General features: G+C 35.0%; 1 protein-coding gene across 1 annotated transcript; it reads left to right on the forward strand.

Moving 5' to 3' along the window:
• Nucleotides 1-198: 198 nt before the first annotated feature.
• LOC142352282 (uncharacterized) lies at nucleotides 199-19,858 on the forward strand. The gene is made up of 4 exons (XM_075404783.1): nucleotides 199-294; nucleotides 6,976-7,458; nucleotides 15,707-15,905; nucleotides 19,325-19,858. The coding sequence occupies exons 1-4, from the start codon at nucleotides 265-267 to the stop codon at nucleotides 19,696-19,698; spliced, it is 1,086 nt and encodes a 361-aa protein (XP_075260898.1). The 5' UTR covers nucleotides 199-264; the 3' UTR covers nucleotides 19,699-19,858.
• The last annotated feature ends 1,640 nt before the right edge of the window (nucleotides 19,859-21,498 follow it).

The raw sequence follows: 21,498 nt of genomic DNA on the forward strand, positions 1-21,498 counted from the left end.
AATAAATTTCTTCGCCATTATTGGTTTGGAATAATGTAAAGGAGCTGAATAAAATTAAATTTCTAAATTGAGAAGACGAGTAAAAAACACACTGCAGCTGAAACAATTACGTTTGTGGCTATAATGAGCATAAGCGATAAAATTTCGGAGATCATGTTTACGAAAATTTTTACAGGACATCATATCAACTCAGCTGAAAAGAAAGTTGAACTCAGTATGTCTCCGTTTATATTTTAGGCTATTGCTGCACGTGGATCTGCAACAATGTCCAGACAGCCAGATACGAATGGAGGTGTAAGTGGTCGAACTCATATCAACGCTTACTGAATGCCCGGACTGAACGTCAAGTCTTAATCAGTACTGATTCAGTGAAATTGCAAGTCTTGGATCAGTACTCTATCAGAGCTCTGATTAATTCACTTTTAAGATCTGCAACGTCTTAAATCAAGTCTTAGGTCTTGGCAAGACTTGATTCAAGTCTTGGCCAAGACTTGACAAGTCGTGAGAAAGTCTTGGCCAAGACTTGACAACAATCTTGTATCAAGTATTGAGCACAATTCATTTTGTTTGTGTGCTTTCGTTTGGTAATGAAAGAAGAAAGCCAACACTAACATTGGCCTGCAAAAAACTCTTCAAAGTGAAAAAATAAGCACATAACAACACGATCACATCCACAAAGTTCAATTTATAGAAAATGGAACAAATTCTGATATCGCATATCGCCCAATGATACCAGTCATGACAACTTTTTAGAAAATTTATGGATAAGAGATTTTGGGGGGAATATATGAGACATTCAAAATTGGTATAAACGCAATTCAGAAATAGCTTGGTCAGATTAGCAGATTTTGAGTAAGAATTTTACCATTTTTTACTACTTTTGAAATACATTAGTTATAAATAATTTCAGATCAAAACGTTTCTTTGTCTACCTGCTCATTAATCAAGACTTGACTCAAGACTTGTCAGATCTTGGCCAGGGCTGGACCCAAGACTTTCCAAGTCTTGGCCAAGACTCGACTTGGACCTAACAAATCTTGAGCAAGTCTTGACATTTCGTCACAAGTCTCAAGAATTAAGATTAGAAGTTATCAGTACCGGCATATAATTTACTTTTCTTAAAATTTGGTCATCGGTTTTTTTACTCGGTTTTGGTCTTCGGTTTTGACGTTCGACGGATAAAAATGGCAAAATTTTGCAAACCTTCAATCATTGAGCAAAAATTTGAATCAGTCGTATAAATTTGGCTCATAATATTTAAACGCAAAATTTCGAAGCTTATCTCTACCCAGGTTTAGGTGCGCGACCATAGACTGCTCTGATCAGACCATTTCTTAGACTATGCCCTTTTACAAAACAACCATGCAACCCTCTGATTAGACCGTAGTGCAACCCAAAATATTGTGAGACCATAGTGCGACCCGAAAGACCTCTGATCAGACCATAATGTGACCCAAATCCCTCTGATTGGACTATCGTGCGACACAAAATTTTCTTGCGATTCTGATGCGACACAAAAATGTTGTGCGACTTTAGTGCGACCAACGCTCCCTCTAATCAGACCGTACTCCGAACTTTGTCCTATGATCAGATCATACCCGAATACATGTTATAATGCGTTGACATTTGTTTAGTTGATTCAATTCAAACCTATATACTGCTCAATCTAAAATTGAATAATTTGGTATATCTTGTTAAGGCAGAGCAAAACTAATTGATGAGATAAAAAGAAAAGTCATTTTGAACTGCTTGCAATTTTTCTTTTGTGTCAGTAAAACCAGAGGTAAAACCCTGCAGTCAAATAAATATGGCCAGTTTATGCTCTGTGGTCAGATTTTGAAGCAACTTATGTCCTGTCCAGACTTTGGTCTGTGATCAGACCGTAGTGCAACCATTGTTCAGACTTTCGTGCAGACCTATGATCAGACTATAGTGCAACTTTGCCCTCTGATCCGACCGTAGAGCGACCATTGCCCAGACCAATTCCCAAACTTTCCCCTCTGATCAGACCGCAGTGCGACCATTGTCCAGAGCATCGTGCGACTCAAGCGTTTCCAAGACCAGGTATTTTGGGTGGCACAATAAAAAAAAGAACATTGTTAATTTCTTCTGGTAAACATAAGTATAAAAAGCAAATAGTAAAAGAGGCAATGTAAAGTTAAGAATATAACATTATGTAAAACTATAAAATCATTAAATTACCTTACTAAAAATTTGACCTTACATTATTAAAAAATGGCCTAAAATGCGAGCAAAAAATGTTCTCACAATTCTATATGTACATCATGAAGATTAAAAAATAAAATTAAAATCTAATGCTCTCAATGTCTTCTTTTATATCAGTTACTTTTGGGTCCTTCAAAAATTCTTTCCAAAAATAATCTTTCAGTTCTTTTTTTAAGGAGGCTTTCGATGTTGTTTTCAGTCTATTATTAGAAAGCAGACTATTATAAATTGGAATGGCTTGTGCAATAAAAGAATCAGTTAAAAGCTTATTGTTCTTTCTTAAATCGAACATTACTTTTTTTTGACCTGTCATGTTGTTTTATTCTCATGGTAGAGAGAGGTTCATTTTTATATGCTGGAAGATCGTTGCTGAGTAAGAAAAAAATTTTTTGAGCAATGGTATTTCAAGAGAAAAGAAACTGGTAGTATTTTGTCGCGAAGTTTGAGATCTCTAGACCGATCGTATTTTCTCCTATTAAAAATGGATTTTATTCCCCAATTCAATTGTTTTTCTAAAGTTGTGAGTAATGACTTTTGCAATCCTGTCAGAATTAGAGGGGAATAATGTAGATGACTTATTACTATTGCATTAAGTAATAAGACTTTCGTTTTCTCTGGTAAACTTTTACTTAGTGTATTCAAAACTTTTATTCCTCAAGCCATTCTCTGAAGAATCTTTTTCACTTCTCCATCAAACTTTAGTTTGCTATCAATAATTACGCCAATATACTTCACACTATTGGATTCTGCTATTCTTTCGTTGTCGACATTCAAAACAGTATTTGTTAACCTCTTCCTGGTGCTGAACACAATATATTCTGTTTTTTTTTGTTTGTTCACTACTACCTGGGACTTTGCAAAAAAATCGATAACTTTTGAGATGTTATGTTTAAGTGTCGGATGTAAAAAGAAAAAAATCGTCTGCTTACTGGACGACCGTGGATTCGTTTTCTACAATCTTTGCTAAATCATTGACGTAAATGTTAAATAATAGAGGTCCTAAAATAGTACCTTGTGGAACTCCTCTTTTCAAATTTATCCAATCTGATTCAATTTCATTCAGAACAACTCTTTGCGTTCTTTCACTCAAATAATTCTCTATTAAATTGGTAGCATGTTCGTCAAAACCTATATTTTCAAGTCTCCGTAGCAGTATTTTGTGGTTTATAGAATCAAAAGCCTTTGAAAGATCTAAAAACGCCCCTGTAACATTTTTTTTCTTGTTGAGTTCTAATCTTATTTGTTCTGTCGATTTCAGGATAGCATCAATTGTTGAGATTTGATTTCTATAACCAAATTGACTAGCAGACAATAAATGCTCCCTTTCTAGGATACCTGTGATTTGTGAACTGAACGCCTTTTCAAAAATTTTTGACAAAGCAGAAGTGACAGAAATAGGTCTATAATTGAGTGGGTCTTCGAGATTACCTTTTTTGAAGAGTGGAGTTACACAAGCTTTTTTATGATCTTCTGGAAATTTTCCTTCTGTAATGAACTGATTACTGAGATAACATAGTGGTTCCCCTAGCGCTGCTTTAGCATCTTTTATTGCCCAAGCTGGTATTTTTGATGGACCGACTGGTTTACTTAGATTCAATGAATCTATGAACACATTTGTTTCCTTGGTTGTTATATATCTGAACTTGAAACACTTTCTCGGAGCAGTTTTAGGAGGAATGTTGTTTGTTTGTTGCAAGTCAACGAACTCTCCTAGAGTGGAAAATCTGTAATTTAGAAGATTTGCAATTTCCATGGGCTTTGTTATCTTATCACCAAAACTGTTTAATAAAGATTGAATTCTTGCTTGAGTCTTTTCTTTATTATGAAGATCTTGAATGAATTTCCATCTGGCTTTTTCAATGTTTAACTCCATAAAACTTGAAAAAATTTGTTTTTCTTTTTGACGAATTAAATCGTTTTTAGTTTCATCATCGCTAATTCTTGAAAACTGTCTTTTTGTTTCCCCACATAGCCCCGTTTCTTGAAGCAAAAATTTTGGTTTATCTGTTCTTATATAACAGGCTTTAGTTGGAGCATGTAGTGCCAATGCTCTTTCAATAATTCTGTGAAACTTTCATAACATCATATCTTCTGTCACTGCACCGTAAAAGTGTCTCCAGTCTGAATTTTCAATAAAATTTTGGAATGCTATGTCAAAAATTTTTTTCTTTGTTGTTTTTGATTTTAGCATCACAGATTTAAGAGCTGTGATTGTTGCAAAATGATCAGTTTTCAAAATCGTATCCGCTACTATGCCTGTTTCGTAATCTTCTGTTATGATATAATCGATAAGTGTTGAAGAAGAGTTAGTGATTCTTGTAGCTGTATCATTATTCGTTGGTTTAAGATCATATGGAGAAATTACAGATTGTAGCAGATTTCTGTCGCGCTTTGCAAAATAGTTTAAGTTGTAGTCTCCAGCAAGTATGACAGATTTTCCTTCAACTATAGCAAGATCAATTCCCAGGGCCAATTTTTCCAAAAACATCTTTACAAATTTTTTTCGGGACAGTATGATAAATTCAAGACGCATTTCTTTTTTTGTATGCTCAACTCAACCCATAAACTTTCAAAATTTGTATCCGGAAAGCAGTTGAGATCATTGCGAAGACGAGGTTTCAATATTTTTGGAATGTACTTGATAATACCACCACCCTTCGTTTTTGATGTTTGGATGCGATCTTTTCGAAAACAGTCAAAGTTTTGCTTATCTATATGCCAAAATTCTTCTGGGTGGTTTTGTGACAACCATGTTTCAGTAAAAGCATATATGCAGTTGTAACCAATGTCCTGAATGAGTTCTTTCAACAGCAGATGTTGTCCTGCTAAACTTCTGGCGTTTTGATGTAGAATTTTTATTCTGGAATCAAATAATTTCAACTTTTTCATCATAAGTGCATATGGCAAAACTGGTCCAGGGTTTAATTCGATTTCACCACTTTTTAGTAGAAGGTACCATATAACAACCAAGAAAAAGGAAAGGTTGAATTTGGATGTTAAAGCACATTGTTTGCTGTTACAGCTTCCTTTGAATGAAGGTATTCGAGATGCATAATGAAAAATTGTAAAAAAAAAATTCTGAAAAAGTATCGGAGGATATGAGTAGTACACATAGTATAACTATGAGTGAGTTGAATACCTGCCATTTTTAGCTATATCTGACTATAAATCATTTCACGTTGCAAAATAGCTTAAAAACAACAGAAACTGCAGCTAAAATCCTTTTGTATAGCGACATGTTTGCCTCCATCGTTTGTAAGTGTTAGCCCTACTCACGTATGCACTTTGAGAATATTGCAAAGGTTGTAAACGAACAAGATTACAAGAAGTTAAAAGAAAATGACTTAAAACTACATTTTTAATGAACGGAATTCCCTGCTGAAAATTAAAATGTATATCATCGTAAAAGAGAGCGTTGTAATTTGCCATTTGACTCAACATGTTTCGGACAGGAAGTATTTTGATTTTTCAGTGTTTTCTGGTGTAATATACTCTCGCAGCTTTTCATTGAAATCGTAAATTTTGTTGTTGGTTTGTTCGTTTTTCGGCAACTTTTTGAAGGGAGGCACTTCCATCAATACCAATGTTTCTGGGCTGAACTTTTCCTATATTGCAGAGACATAATGAGACACATCTTTAATCTGAGAATAATGTTTCTGAATGATCACTTTTTTGTTTTAGAATAGCATTGATCCCATCCTGTAAAATGACTGTTTTCATATTTTTTTGATCGTAACCCTGTAGAAATTGCAGTTTTCCTTTGTGGTTGAGCCTGGGTAAGCATGTATACTGCAGTCCTGAGGAAATGTCCGATCTCTTGCCAGGTGTTTGATGATACTACTACCAATTAAAAAATTTTCCGTTTTCTCATCGATCTTTAATGTTTCAAACTTTCGAATAAAAACGTCATTTTTTGCACTCGTGTTAATCGTTGGTGTTATTATAGCAGTTATTACCTGTGCTGATTTTTTAAGGAACTCACTCACGGTTACCACATGCTCGGCGATGAGACTGTTCTTCTCTTCCAATTTTTGATAAAGTTCGCAATAAATTTTATAAAGATCTGCTTTCGAATAACTATTAAACTTTTCTGCAGTTATCATCATGATTGGAATATGTTACTGGAGGATATTTACAGGAGTAATTTACAATTCTTGATAATTACAATTAGAACTTTGTTACAGAATCTGTTGCTTAAAAAGAACTATTGTGCTAACCTTTAAAACTAGCAATGCATAAGAAAGTGCTTCAAACGTTTAAAAAATGAAGGTCAAGAAGCAACTGTACAGAAAGAAAGAAAATGAAGGTCAAGAAGCAACTGTACAGAATGTACACAAAGAAAAACACAATGCCACCGGTGTGCAACCCAAACGGTCTGATCAGAGCGGTCTAGGGTCGCGCATCTAAACCTGGGTAGGTTGTGCTTTTTGTGAGTTTACGTTCTTCTTCAGGGCAAAAATATTGTAAAGTTTTATGCAACATGATTTCTATCACATTCTTCGTGTCAGATTCGCTCTAATTTTATGTTTTGATCAATTCGGGTATTTTCGGCTTAACTCCAGTCAAGCATAATTTTTTTTGCTTTTAAGTTCAGGCTATTTCCTGCTTTCATCATGTTTTCCAATTCCGATAATTATTTGGACCCAAGGTCTCTACTCGGGAAAATTTTGTAAAACCTCGACCAGGGTGAACATTAACTGAATATTTCTTTGCCAGGTATGCTTTTTAAAGTTTGCCCACTTACCATAGAATCAGCTCTGCCCAGTCCATCAGAGACCTTTGGATTTTTTCTGTCGTACAGATAAAGAGCAAATATGCAACATTTGTTGGATGACCAACCATATTGGCCAGGGACATTTAGTCATGCCTATGGAAGTGGAGCAGGTTTCATTCAAGGAAACGATCGGGAAAAATTCTGAGACGATTACGAGACTTCGGAAAAGTTTTCAACTGCTCACAGCAAAATCAATTGAAGTTAATTCTTCATCAATTTCAGTTGAACAGCTAGCTCAAGATGTTGTCAAATTTCAAAATGATTCCATGTCTGGAAACAACCCAAAGTTGTGTCTGGAGACATACCAGTCGTATTTAGCCAGAAAGTGTGCGCTGCAACAAGCAGAGCTTGACAAAATCTGTGAAAAAGCGGAACATATAAGAGAAATGGCTCTGGCTTCAAAAGAGCAATTAGCTGATCTGATCTCAGTGATCCAACCCACTGAAAAACAAATACAGGCCTTGACCTATCTTAGCACCATAAGAGTTTACACGGTTTTTTGACATGAACTGCATTTAATTTTGATAAAAATACATGCGAAATGGTGATTTTTGTCGGCATCTTTTGTTTTTTTTGTTACATCGTCCACACCAATGAAAAGTTGTAGGCTTTCTCTAATAGTGGAAAGCGGAATCTACAGTTTGCTTTTTTCCGATTAAGGCAATGATTTATTAACTTGTTTGCACAAATAAAATTGCGCAAATATCAGTAATAATCGTATCGTTTTTGTTAATTTGTCCCGTAAAGCAGCATTGAGTGCTGGTATTCTCCCAATTGGAGCCTGAACTTTTGTAAAGGAAAACTGTTGTTCATTTGTTGCTGATTTTTTGACACATATGTCTTTTATTTTTGACTTAGCGTGGCTACGTTATTTTTATTTTGTTTCTCATGAACCGATTAATTGTTTGTGAAAAAATTCTCATCTGTTTCAAAAACAAAGTGCTGATGTGAGGTTTAAGAAAAAGTTTTTCTCAACATTTAAGGAGTGAAACCCGAGGCCGAAAGTATTCATAAAGTTGTCGGATAACAATGAATGACAAAACAAAAGGTCATCTATCGTCTTATGAATTGAGCAAACTAAACTAATTAGAAAACTCTTGAAAAATCAATTATGAGATTTAAAAAAACTGACAGATAACGAAACAAGAGCAGTTGATACAGTTTAACCCGGGTTGCTCGTCATACAAAATTCTTAGTAGTCATACAAGGTCATATATGATTCCTGGTAATCATACTAGGTCATATATGATTCCTGGTAATCATACTAGGTCATATATGACTTGTATGAACTCATGGTAGTCATGCAAGAATCATATATGAATTCCTAGAAATCATACAAGGGTCATACAAAGAATCAAAACCTAAAAACTGTATAATTTTCGTTTCTGTCAAAGTTGAAAAAATTTCTTTGAAACTATACAAGTCATATATGACACATAAAACGAATATCAAAACTTTAGTTATTTATTTGGAACTACTCTTTTATTTAGTTCCCAACCTTGCAAACGATAATGTAAGTTAGGGTCTTTTAGTGGACCATAAAGTTATGCCAGAGTGATCACATATGTGATGTCTTACCGAATAAAATTAAGTAAAACATAAAAGGGAAAAAAGGTTTATGAAAACTGGATGTAAAATTCTTGGTAATCTTACTAGGTTTATATATGATTTCTTGGTAATCATAAAAGGAGCAGATATGACTCTCTGTTGTCATGCAAGGATCGTACAAAGAAATACGCTATGATTTGTATAACATCATATATGATCCCTGTATGTGACGAAGTGGCGACCCGGAAAAGCAGAAATCAAAACAACAGTTATCTAGCACACTGCTACATGAACTGAGGAACAACATTTAAACCATTGCACAGTGATTTCAAATGAAGCATCAATTGGTCTAAATAAGCAAGTTAAACGAACTAGTAGTACCCCATTGACAACCAAAAGGCAATAAACGAAGTTTGCGAAGCAATCAGGTCAACTCTTTTTTTCTAGTTCTCAGAGAGCTATCAGACAAAGTGAGATTAATAAAAGAATTACAAATCTTAATCAAACCGGAAACAATTTCAACAGAGACGCCGCCAATAATAGTACAAGAATTTTGAACAGATTATCCGCCGCACAACTCAACAAAGCGTGGTAGATTCTAGACCTGTATCACAATATCTACTTCCTACAAATACGATACAGCATAATTACACAAACAGCAGACAAGCGTTAAGAAATGTGTAAGAAAAACTGAAGATCAATTAGTGGACACGTGTAATCGACGTTAAACCAATACCCTATCTAAAAAGAGCACAGACAAAGCAAATTAAAATACCTGCGACACAAATTGGACAAGCAGAACCCCGGGTCGAGGTGTCACCACTAAAAATCGCTAAAAGATGTAAGATTTGCGGTGAATTTGAATAAAAGTGTAAGATTTGAATTCAATGCGATGAATGCGGAGAAAAAAAACTTTTAAGCCGTGAAAAATTTTTTTTCAGCGCTTAAGCGGTGAAAGAAAATTTTTCACCGCTACAAGCAGGGTCCGGTGAAAAAAACTTTTCACCTCTACCAGCAGAATGCGGTGAAAAAAAATTTTTCACCGCTACCAACAGAATGCGGTGAAAAAAAATTTTTCACCGCTGAAATCGCAAATCTTACAAATATTCACCGTGCTTATTTCAACGCTTATCTTATATTCACAGGAAATATCATTGCAGTATGTGACAGATGGCGCAGTGGATTATGAAGTTGGTGACACGCATGAGGTAGAGGTTCGAACCCTTCTACGACAGTGTCTTTTTTTGTAAGAATTCCGGTGAATGCGGTGAAAAAAATTTTTCACCGCAAAATTCAACGCAATTCTTACAAAAATTCACGGCTTTCAGCGCATTCAACGCTAAAAGATGCGGGCGCTTTGCGGTGAAAAAAGTTTTTTTTCATCGCTATTCACCGCTAATCTTACATTATTTTTTGACAAAACCTCGACCCGGGACAGATCCTAGGAATGCATTTTCATCCGAAGCTGGATCATCGGATATCACACGCCACGAACTCATCCATCGAATTAACAAAGATCAATAATTATCCGTATTGAGACAAGTCATCAAGAACAACGAGGAACAAAAAACCCTAAACTGAAAACAATGTGAACAAGACCTCGTACAGCTTTGGGAGAGGTAGCGCTGAGTACAAAACAGCACCTCCGAACAAACATATCGGGGCGGTTCTTTCTCGAGCCACTGTCACAGACATGGATTGGGATGTTAAAAGAAAAAGGAGGCCAACCTGGCTTTCTGGGCCGGAATGGAAGCAGACAACAAAAAAAACATCCGCCTAATATAAAATGAAACAGGCAACTAAGTTATCAAAAAATGGTCGGTGAAGACTTGGGGTGTTCCATTGGACTTTTAGAGACAACCCAAGATTAACCAAGACATTCACTCGAGTAGCTATACGTCGATTTTAAGATACAACAAAAATAAAACCCCGGATAATACTGGTAATTCTCATTAGTACTTTATAACTGATATTGGCTGCCATAACAAAAACAAAATATGTCCTGCGTTTTGAACGCGAAGACTTCATTTCCTCAAACAAAGACAACATAAAACTGGAACTCGCCACCTTTACGTAAATGAAGGAAATGTTGAGGTAATATCAATTTTGAACACAAACATAAAAGTCTGAAGTCTTCCAAAGATATGAAGAAAAGTGCCTTATTGCTTCAAAAAAAATGCAGGTCCAAAGATTTACACATCATAATACCAAAATCAAACTACGAGAAAACACTATGGCATGAAACAGACACAATCAGAGACCAAGCACGAATGACCATTGGAATTTCCATGTCTCATTTCCACACTCTTGGTCAAAAACATACAAAATAATTTTGCAGAAACTTGCAAAATAGTAAAAAAAAAATTACGTGTATGAAAAAAATGAATAAATGAATGTAAATATATTATAACGATCATAAAAATTGTAGAAAATATAAAAATTGTAAAGATTGTAAGATCCACGGCCATCAATTCAAAAGGAAATCTCAGTCAGAAGAAGACCAAAACCAGTCTCAGTTCAAGGAATTGTAATTATTGGCTCCAAAAAGAGCTGCATGAAAGCCAGATTAGATAGTGAATACCCTAATGACCAAACTCGCACATTATAGACTCTGATAAAGAACATCCCATAACCACAATTATAACAACGAACCTAGTTGAATCCCCCTCGTCGATTAAAGCTTTGTTGTATAAGAGCTGCTAGAAATGACCAAATAATTAACCCCGGACATCAATCGCATAATTTAAAGCTTCAATTACCTCTTTTCTTAGCACAGGTCAAACAAATTAACGCGCACTAAGGCTTATAATATATTAGAATTTGAGCTTTTGCTTTTCTAAATAAAAAAAGCCTCAGTTAAGGCCTGGATTATCCAGGACCAAATCCAAACTATAACAAGAACTAATTATGAATAGGCGCCGCTAAACCTGTTCTATTTCCCTGCTCTTTGACTGACATTTGCAACTCAGGGAAACTATTTAAAGCATATCACGTGCACCAGAAGAAAACCAAAAAATTTCTCCGCAATAAATTCAAGGTAATATCAGCAGAAGTTGGAGAATTAAAGTGCCTACAAAAAGATGAAACAGGTTCAAATGCTCCCGAAAGTTTTTTTCAGGAAAACAATAGCCGTTTCTTGAGATTGGCAGAGTTGATTCCCGGCCAGTAGGAAAATTAGGAAGCCGTTTCACTATGAACGTGAACATGGTTTGATCGGATATCGGTCTACGCTTCACTGATAGTATTGAGGAGAGAAGCAGGATGAGATTGAATTTTGCTTAAACTTATGCCCGCAGACAACAGTCTTTTTACATTACTTCTAAAATAATTCCAAAGCTACTTAACTATTCAATTAGCTTAAGATAACTTTAACTGCAATCATAACCTCTGTTTCTAAACAAGTGAAATTTATAAGCTTTCTCTCCGCACGAGTATATTATCAGACCTTGGAAAGATGTTGGCCGTCTCATCACCACAACAGTTCATCTCGATTCAACTGGAAATTTGTAAGCAAGTACATTTATATTCAATCTTTTACAAGTTAACACTTTCAGACCCAATCTTTAAGTAGAGACTTATAGCACAAACAGGTCTTAAGCATATATCTATTCCTTATTTTGTTATATCTTTTTTCAAGTTAGTCGACATATATGAAGAGATCTCGTTTTGCTTGATCTGCAATAATCTGCAATCTCTAATTTGATAATTTTTATAGGAAAAATAAACAAAAAGCAAAAAACAAAAAAAAAGAAAAACAGAAAACCTGAAATTAGTCCCGAAAGAAGCATCCAAAAAAAACTTTAAAAGTCCATCCTCTCAAAAGTAAAGTTTATTGCGGCCAAAAAATAAAACCAGTTATAGCAAGCCATATTATTCCACCTAAACTATTTTTACAGTAAAGTTAGATCTAACAGGTTCAGAAACGGCTACGTAAGCAATTCTGTCAAGCAGGGTGAAGCCCAGTGAGCAATCCCACGTGAGGACCTCCAAGATCCTGGGAAAAGCACTCAAGTTCCTAGCAAGATCCTGGAAACCTTGTGAGGTTCTTGGAGAATCCAAGGTCTTGCGTGGACTTGGCATGGATGTCATGGGTTCAAGCACTGCGAGGAAGAGTTGATCGGTAGAGGAGCAAAACTGAGAGGCACAAAAACCAGCAACATCTCCCAAATCTAATTGCCTGAACAATTTTTCAATAAATTCAGCCTTATCCTTCCATAAACTGAATACAAGCCCAAAAATCAACACAGCGACGACGGCACGGAATAAAAGATCCAAAATCCCATGTAAAGCTAGTGTTCACAAAGAAAGCGAAATACGTAATCGCTGGAACTAATGGCCATTTCGTCAAGTTACTCATCGAAAAGTTAGTTACTCATTACGGAAATTGAAAACACTTGCAGAAGAAGTGATGAAAGAAAAGCTACGGGATGAATCCAGAGAAAGATCACATCCAAATCAACCACCAAAACTACCGAAGAACCAGACTCAGGTCAACAAAAAACTAATAGGAAATGTGAACAAAAGCTACAGCTGGAAATGACTGATTCATTACAATCAAGAATAGAACTCTTACGGACTAATAAACTACTCTAAACTAATATTGACTTCTATCGTTGGAATTATACGTTCAATACGTGGTTAAATCTAAGCTTTATTTTGAGCATGGGCCACAGAAACAGGGCCCCAGGATGATAGCACACCGCTGCCCCACACATATAGGGACTTTTGGTGCCATCGTTCCAATACGATTGTACGGGGCAGAATAGTGTACTAATTGACTTTATACGCTTTAAAAATTTTCCTCTTTTTTTTCCGCGCTCTATACGATTCAATCGTTCATCATGTTTTTACCACCAATATAGGAAAAATCAGCACCATTTTCTACTAGAGTTGCTACTACATTTTTGTACCGACCAAGAAGTTCATTTATAACTCATTTGTAGGGATTTTTCGACAACTTAGGTGGCAACCTAATTCGGGATTCGTTTACCCGGGTCGAGGCCGAATGGTTAACTTGTAAGAACTTGCACGTTTCTTCCAAAATATTGTTATCTTTTAAGAACTTGCTAGTCGAATGGTTAACTTGTAAGAAATTGCAAGTCAAATGGTAAACTTGTCAATTTCATACCCAGTCATTTACAGCAGAAAGCAAGTGAGATTAATTGCACAATTTGATTATCATATTACAATGCAAACTAAGTTGATGAAATGTTTACTTCTCAATTTTATCAACTCAAGAGGTCCTTTCGCAATTCATTTAAGGAACAGTAGAAATCAATTGGGTTCTTCACCATTGCTTTTTTAAAAAGTGTTCCTAATAATTTATAACCTTTTTGACTTTGATTGAAGTTTCAAATTCAAATGTCAGCATTTTCGCATAAAAGTTTCGTGACCCTTCATTTTTTATCAATTTTTAATTTATAATTTGAATTCACACTTTTCCAGATCTGAAGCATCTGTTTACAATCATATCTCGCAACGTTTTATTGTTTTTTGCTACAATATAGTCAGAAAATTTATCTGGTAACAACTTATTTTCAAAGAACTTATGTAAGAATTTATGTAAGTCAAATGTTAACCATTGTAAGAACCCGGCGAGATGAATGGTTAACTTTCAAGAGCCTTTTTAGTTTTATGGTTAACTTGTAAGAACTTGTAATTCGAATGATTAACTTGTAAGAACTAGCAAGTTTTAGGAAGAAAAACTTTCAAGTTAATGCATCGCCTTGTCAGTTTCTGCCAGAAACTTGCATGTTTTTACAAGTTAACCATTCGGTCTCGACCCGTGCAGTTATGGGAACCAAAATGAATCAAATTATCTGTGTTTCAAATTTCACTTTTAAGTTTCAAATTTTTTCTGTGTTTCAAATTTCACATTTGGCTCACTACAAAGCCTCACTTGACTGAAAAGCATTCAAAAATTCCCAGGGTCTAATTTCACAATCCTAGTTGAGTGTTGGACGTTGTAATGACGGTCCACTACTGGCTTTTCATAGTCATAGCTCGAATCAGTGATCGCGAGGTTCAACTTGTTGTAAAAGATTTTTGCGTCAATTAGTCAACCGCTAATTCTCACAATGCTCTAATTGTGAAATGAACTTGAATACTTTCAACTACGTTGAGTTTTCGACACTGTAGTACTAAACTTGTCTCTCTGTAGATCATCGGCAAAATGTAAACATGAAGCAAAAAATTCAATTAATTTAGAACGCGTAACGCGTTATTTTGTCTAACTTTTTAGTTTTTTACGAAGTTCGAGAAAAAATTGGAAAAATATGTAAGATAAACGGTGAAACGTTATTCTTTTCACCGCAAATTTTGTACAAAATTTTGCGGTAAAATGCGGTGAATGCGGTGAAATTACCTAAGTTCACCGTTAGAGTAAGCGGTGATCTTACAAAAACTCACCATATTTCACCGCTTAATACAAGTTACCATCTTTGCACGGATTCGAACCTCTCGCATCCTGCATAACAGGCACATCTTTTTCAACTGCGCCACTTTTCACTAACTAGCGGTGATATGTGGTGATTTTTTGTAAGTTCACCGCTTGCTCTAGTGGCGAAATTAATTAAATTTAACGCTTAAAAAAATTTTCAAAAAGATGTATGATTAATCTTGGGTAAATTTTCCGTGCGTCTTTTAATAAATGTATCTTAACTTCGTTGAACAAAAGACAATTCGGAGCGTTTTCTCAGCGATTAATTTATGTTCTTTCACCACAAATTTAAGCGGCGAATTTGCGTAATTTCACCGCATTCAGAGCTGTTCTCACAAAATTTTAACACTTTTTTGTAGGCGGTAAAATTATGTAAGTTCACCACTAAGTTAAGCGATGAATTTATATTATTTCACCGCATTCACCGCTCATCTTACATAATTTGGACACTTTTTTCGAAGCTGCGAATTTATGTAATTTCACCGCTAAAATCAGCTGTCAATATATGTAATTTCACCGCTGCCAGGATCTAAAGTTTTTTTTTCACAGCATTCACAGCCTGATTTATGCAATTTCGTCGCTTTCACCGCTTATCTTACAAAATTTTCCGCATTCGCCCCTTATCTTACATAATTTTGCGTTGAATGGCAGTGATACCTCGACCTGGGAAGTAATTTTTTTTTCGTATGGCATCACTTGTAGAGATAGGTCTTGGGCAGGTGGCGGGTAACAAAAAAATTAGTCTAATGAACTTGAAAAGAAATACTGGAGTTGAATCAGAAGGTCGGGCAAGAATGCACAAGGGTTCTATTGCTGTTGATCACCAATCTCGTCAGATATACCAGTGGTTCACGGGTAGAGAAATTCAGGTCAAAGACTACAGCCTGAAGTGTGACGATCCAATCAATTTCGTGACAGGTGAGAATGTTATTTTTCCCCAAATTTCTAATCAAAACAGCTTTTATTTCCAGTTGAGTCCAGCAGGACAGTGATGAATGCGAGAAGCCTTTTCAGCTATCGTCAGTGCCACTAAAGCAAAGCTTCGGCAAAAAATCTGTATACAAAATTGCTCATAAACCGTAGTCCAGAAATCTTTGTTTTTAAACTGGAAGCAATCGTCGGTATATTCGGTTTTTAAGCGTATGAAATGTTCGGTATGTTTTGTTTTAAAACGTAACAAACTGCCGATTTGTTTGGTTTCCTATATTCGGTATGTTTGGTTCCAAATGTACGAAATTGTTGGGATGTTAGCCTTCAGTTTAGGTACGTTTGAAATTAATGTGACCAGAAATCAGCCCTTATGACATTTGACTGCATATGTGGACTGCATGATTTCATATAGAAAAGGATGACGATTTCTTTCGTTTCCAATCGAACATACCGAATCGAAGAGGTTTAACATACTAACGATGTCCTTCGGTTTAAAACCGAATAGACTGATCGTTTCTTAGGCTTGAACGCAAAAATACCGTATCAGAGAAACCAATCAAGCCAACAATTTTTTAAGCCAAAAACCAGACACCCCGAAATTTTGTTCGGGCTTCTCGACTAGTGGAGCCGTATATTTTTTTCATAGAAACAATGAAAAATTGACAAGAAAATTCAGTGATCAAATAGTTTCCCGTGTAGAAGTGTCAGTGAACTTAAGAGGACATTTGCACAACAAGCTGAAGAAAACCGGCAAAGAAGTTCTTAGGACTTAAAAGTACAAAACGTAAGGAAACCTCAACATTTTCAGGAATCTTTGTTTCAAAATTTGGTGAATTTTGAAATAATTAGTTTAGTCGGCATCATTGGCTTTAGACATATGAATTATTCTGCAAATTCGGTTTAGATAAAGTTAGAGAGCGTCAGCACTTTGAAAAATAAGTAAGAATTCATCATTGGTATTATCGGTTTTAAACGCAATTATTTGTCGGTTTTCGCGTGAAACAACAACAGCTAAGGTAGCCTTTTGTTCGCTCGAGCTTTAACTGTACCTGTTGCCAGATTATTTTAAGACACTGTGCAAACTTATTGAAAATCTCTCTTAGCTCGAAAACAAAAATAGTTGAACAACTATGAGGTTTTTGTTTGCTCTCCGACCTAATGTTGAGAGAAATGCTTGTTTAACATTGACGGAGATAAATCAAATTCTCGGAGATTTTATATGATGATATACAAGCAAGCAAATATCAACTTTTTGTAACTCTAAGCCGTTTGAAATTGAACATCAATTGCTTGTTGCGTTTCAAACTGAATGTACTAAAATTGCCAAGTTTGAAGCCGCGTTAGATACGGACAATATCAAAGGAAAAATACCGAAAGTAAAGAGAAATTCCTCCTTTGAAATTGATTTTTTCGTGAGTAGCGTTTTGCAGGCTTTCAGCTAAATGGGAGCAAACTACTGAAGACATGTGCTTTACTTCTTTAATGATTAGTTACTGGTGTTGAAATTGTTGAATAAATTCGTTTTTGTCATTTTCTTAGCTCTACTCACTTTTGCTAAAGTTCACAGTCGTATTTCAAATCAGATGTTTTAATCTTGAAAACAATACTTTAAAACCATTAATTCAACCGTTTCAGCGGAATTATTCTATAGATTTAAGAAATACTCTAAAACTTTTTTTCATATTTGTAACATATATCATCATATTCCTTACATAGTTTTAGCAATTTTTATAACATTTTCGTAATAAAGAAACTAAATGTTTTGAAAATTTGGATATTAATAGTTCTGGATCGAAATATTGAAAATAAGATACTGAATTTTTTGACAAGGTCTCATACGATTTACATTGTGAAAGGAGAATGATATGGAAAATAAAAGATGAGGAAAAAACCGTTTCGGAAAAATGGAATCTATTTGATAAACTGCCGAAATTGTAGTAGAAATTGTGTAAAGAATTTGGAAGCCGTTTGAAAAAGAAAACTTCCAGTTTTGTTCGCACTTTGTTAGGAAAGTATGAAGAGTTAGAACTAAAGTGCTGAATGTTTTGAAATTTTGCGCACAATATTTGGAAATTGAGTAGAATAGGTAATGAATATATGGATACTATGTATGACAATTTTGGGAGCCGTCTACGCTAGTTTTGTTGATTTTATTCAAGGGAAGTGTATGCAGTATGTAAGATAATAAATGAAGCATGGCAACAGAGCAAGTAAAATGTTCAAATTTATTAAGATAGGTGTTGGGGTATGATTATGTGCACAAAAAATGGAGAAATTATGTAGGTTAACTGCCTACTTTGTTGATATTGTGAGATAAGAGTGCAAAATCTAAGTAATTTGTTTGCAGAAACCGAAAGTGAGTGTCGTGACTTATGAGAAAAAAAAACTTGATCAAAATGTAAAAGGAATTAAAATAAAGGAAAGCGACTAAATAATAGCCGTTGAGTGGCTGACGGTGGCTATTAAACATAAATAGGTTCATTTAAACCTCCAATGAAAAAACTGCGATCTATGATTATCGAAAATACGACGTACAACTAATAAATAACGGACAAATACAAACAAAAATGAAAAATTCAATTCAATTTTGCGAGCAGACAGTGTCGAAGCCGTTGAAACAATAATCTATTCACTAAAACCTTACGTATTCTCAATTGCGCCTTCTTTCTCAAATCAAATATTTCCATTACCTTTGAATACAACGTAACAACTTGTTAACATGCGTTTTCACATAATGTTTCGACCCCGTTCATCCATATTGTTGATTTAATTGTCGACTGAATAAGGAAAAGACAGAAAACCTTCAAAAACTCACAGTTTTATCAAAAATAATTGATGTATGAAAAAAATGCTTTGAAAAAAATTGTAACAAATTCCAATAACAACAACAAGCATTAATTACGACAAAAGCTCAATTTTTACTTTTAAGAGCACTTTATAACAAAGTCGAGATAGCATCCAGCAATCTCATAGCTTAATAAAAAGCTTCAACTACAGCAGCAAGGATGTTGGATGTTTTGCTAATGAGACTACGTTACATGTAGACAAAAAAGAACAAAAATTGCGAAATTAAAGAGTACCTTTAAGTTTTTTGAAAACAATTCATTACAAAGTCATGAAACTAACGACCTACTAATGTGGGTCGGGTCACTAAGTACCAAAAGTTTTTAAGTTGTGTCAAAAAATGCACAATTTTTTGCAACCTCAGTACTGCTCTACAATTCTATAGAAAATTGTCGTAAACATGTTCGATGCAACTCTTTCTGCGTTCGACGTTTTGCCTTTTTTTAAACTCGAGTGCTGGATGTTTTCTGATTAGAAAGCTTTCATTTTAGTGTAAGAGAGTACTGAAACAGCAATTACCTATGTTTTAATTCATGAAAGTGGCCAGCATTTTTGACTTTCAGGCAATTTTCTGGATGTGGCTGTGAGTGGTAACGGCACATTGTATGTGCTTTACGAGCTAAATCAGAGATCCAAACTGGCAGTTGTGGACACTTCAAATGGCAGAATCCAGCGCCATATCGATTTATTTGGTCATGATACAGTAGCTTACGGTCGAATTTCTGCGCTCAAAAACCGACTTGTTTTTGTTCCATGGAAAAAGGAATCAATTCACGCCCATATCTATGATAACGAGAAGTTTATAAAAGCAGTTCATATAGACGGTGCAGGATATCCCTCTTCTGTTTTCTTCATCGCAACTCCCGATTATCTGATGATAACGAAGAGGAACCAAATTACGCTGAAGGATATCAGGGATATGTTTCTCTTAGCTTAATGAATGATTTTGTATAATTATCAGGACACCTTTGTAGTCCTTTTATAATAATGAGTTCGCCATAAGAGTGAAAGTTAATTATGACGCTAATAAGAATACTAAGAATTTTTTTGCACCAATTAAATTAAAAATATGACCATATGGTTACATATACTTGAAAAAAAAATACCTCAAATCATTCAAACGAGATAGAAAATAATAAACGTCAATCAGTTTCTGAAAGAATCACATTATAAAATTCTCTTCCGATTGTTTTCTTCCTAAAAAATAAAAATAACTTTTAAAAGCTCCTGCGTTACTATTCAAAGGAACTTTTTCATGTTGTGAGAGCAAGAAATCATTCAAAGTTTTCCTAAAAACGTTTTCATTTTTTGCCAATTCTTGCCACTGTGGCAACTTATTCCATTTTTGTACGCATTGACGAACAATCGAATTCATTCAAAGTTGATTTTAATAATCTGTACAATTTAGAATTGTTTTGTTCGAGTATTTTGATGAAGACTCAGATACCCGTGGAATTTTTCAGAATTTTCTGGCCTGGCTATATCACAATGAAATTTGGTTAGCGACGTTTTTGCTATTATTAGCTCGGCTGGCAAGATCTTTGTCTGGATTAGCAGATTTGTCAAACTTTTTGCGTAGAAAGCACACCTTTATACCACAATTAATCTGCCGATTAAGACGTTTTAGGTTTTTGCAAATAAATTTTGAAAAAAAATTGCAGAACCCGATAAGTGTGAAAACAAGTGATTTTAAAAGAAGAATGTGCGCGTTCAGGGTAATTTGATGTTTTATCAGGTATTTTGATCTTTAAGCTTGAGCCATCTTTTGTAAGTTTTAATTCAGCTGTTCATCGAAATTAAGATTCCTGTCAATTTTAATACCAAGATATCTGCAAACTTTTTATGTTGTGATAACTTCGTTTTTGCAAAGAATAGATTCGAAATCAGAATTATTGCGCCAAAAAAGATTAATTCGGTGTTGTTTGTATCCAAAATTAGTTTATTCATCTCTAAATATTCTTTTTTTTGTAAAAAAAACTTCCTTGAATTTTCCATGTAAGCTAATTTCCTGTCCTACAACAGACACTTGTGTCATCTGCGAATTGAATTACCTTTCCCGTTGTTTGTATATTAGATGAGAAATCGTTCACATATGAAAGAAAAAAGAGGGGTCCTAAAACAGTCCCCACTGGCACACAGTGATTCAGAATTTCACAATCAGAGAACATGCCATTGAGTTTTTCCTTTTGTCTGCGGCTGGCAAGAAATGAAAACAGCAATTGAAAACAGCAATCATTTTGTTCAGCTAGTAATCTTGTACCCAATTCTGTCGGTCCCAGACCGAAAATCGAGATGTCCAGACAAAAATCCACGCACCTGTAGGAGGTCATGAGTTAAGGGGGGGCGTCGCGACGGTTAATTCAAACAAAAAAATGATTTGTGTTTCTTTTTGCTCTTCTTCTGTGAAGATTTTCAAAGAAATGCAGTATGCCAAACAAATTATTGTTGCTTGGACTAACGTTTGCGGCAAAATTTCGCAATTCATCCCAGTAAATAATTAAGTTGTAAAAGAAACAGCTTCAATATCAGTGACAACGACATAAAAGACAAGACATTCAAACTTGCCTACATGGGAGACATTACAACTCTTGCTTGGGTTTCTCCAATTCCCGGAAATCCAAAAGTAGGATATCTGTTCGCATCATGCAATCACCCAATTTACTCCAGGAATGAATTTGATTCGAAGGTGTACCAGTTAGATCTGGCAAAAGTTGAAGATGGGGTTAAACTGAAGCCT

Source organism: Convolutriloba macropyga, chromosome 13 (assembly GCF_964194025.1).
Source record: "Convolutriloba macropyga chromosome 13, txConMacr16.3, whole genome shotgun sequence".
Classification (NCBI taxonomy): Eukaryota; Metazoa; Xenacoelomorpha; order Acoela; family Convolutidae; genus Convolutriloba; species Convolutriloba macropyga.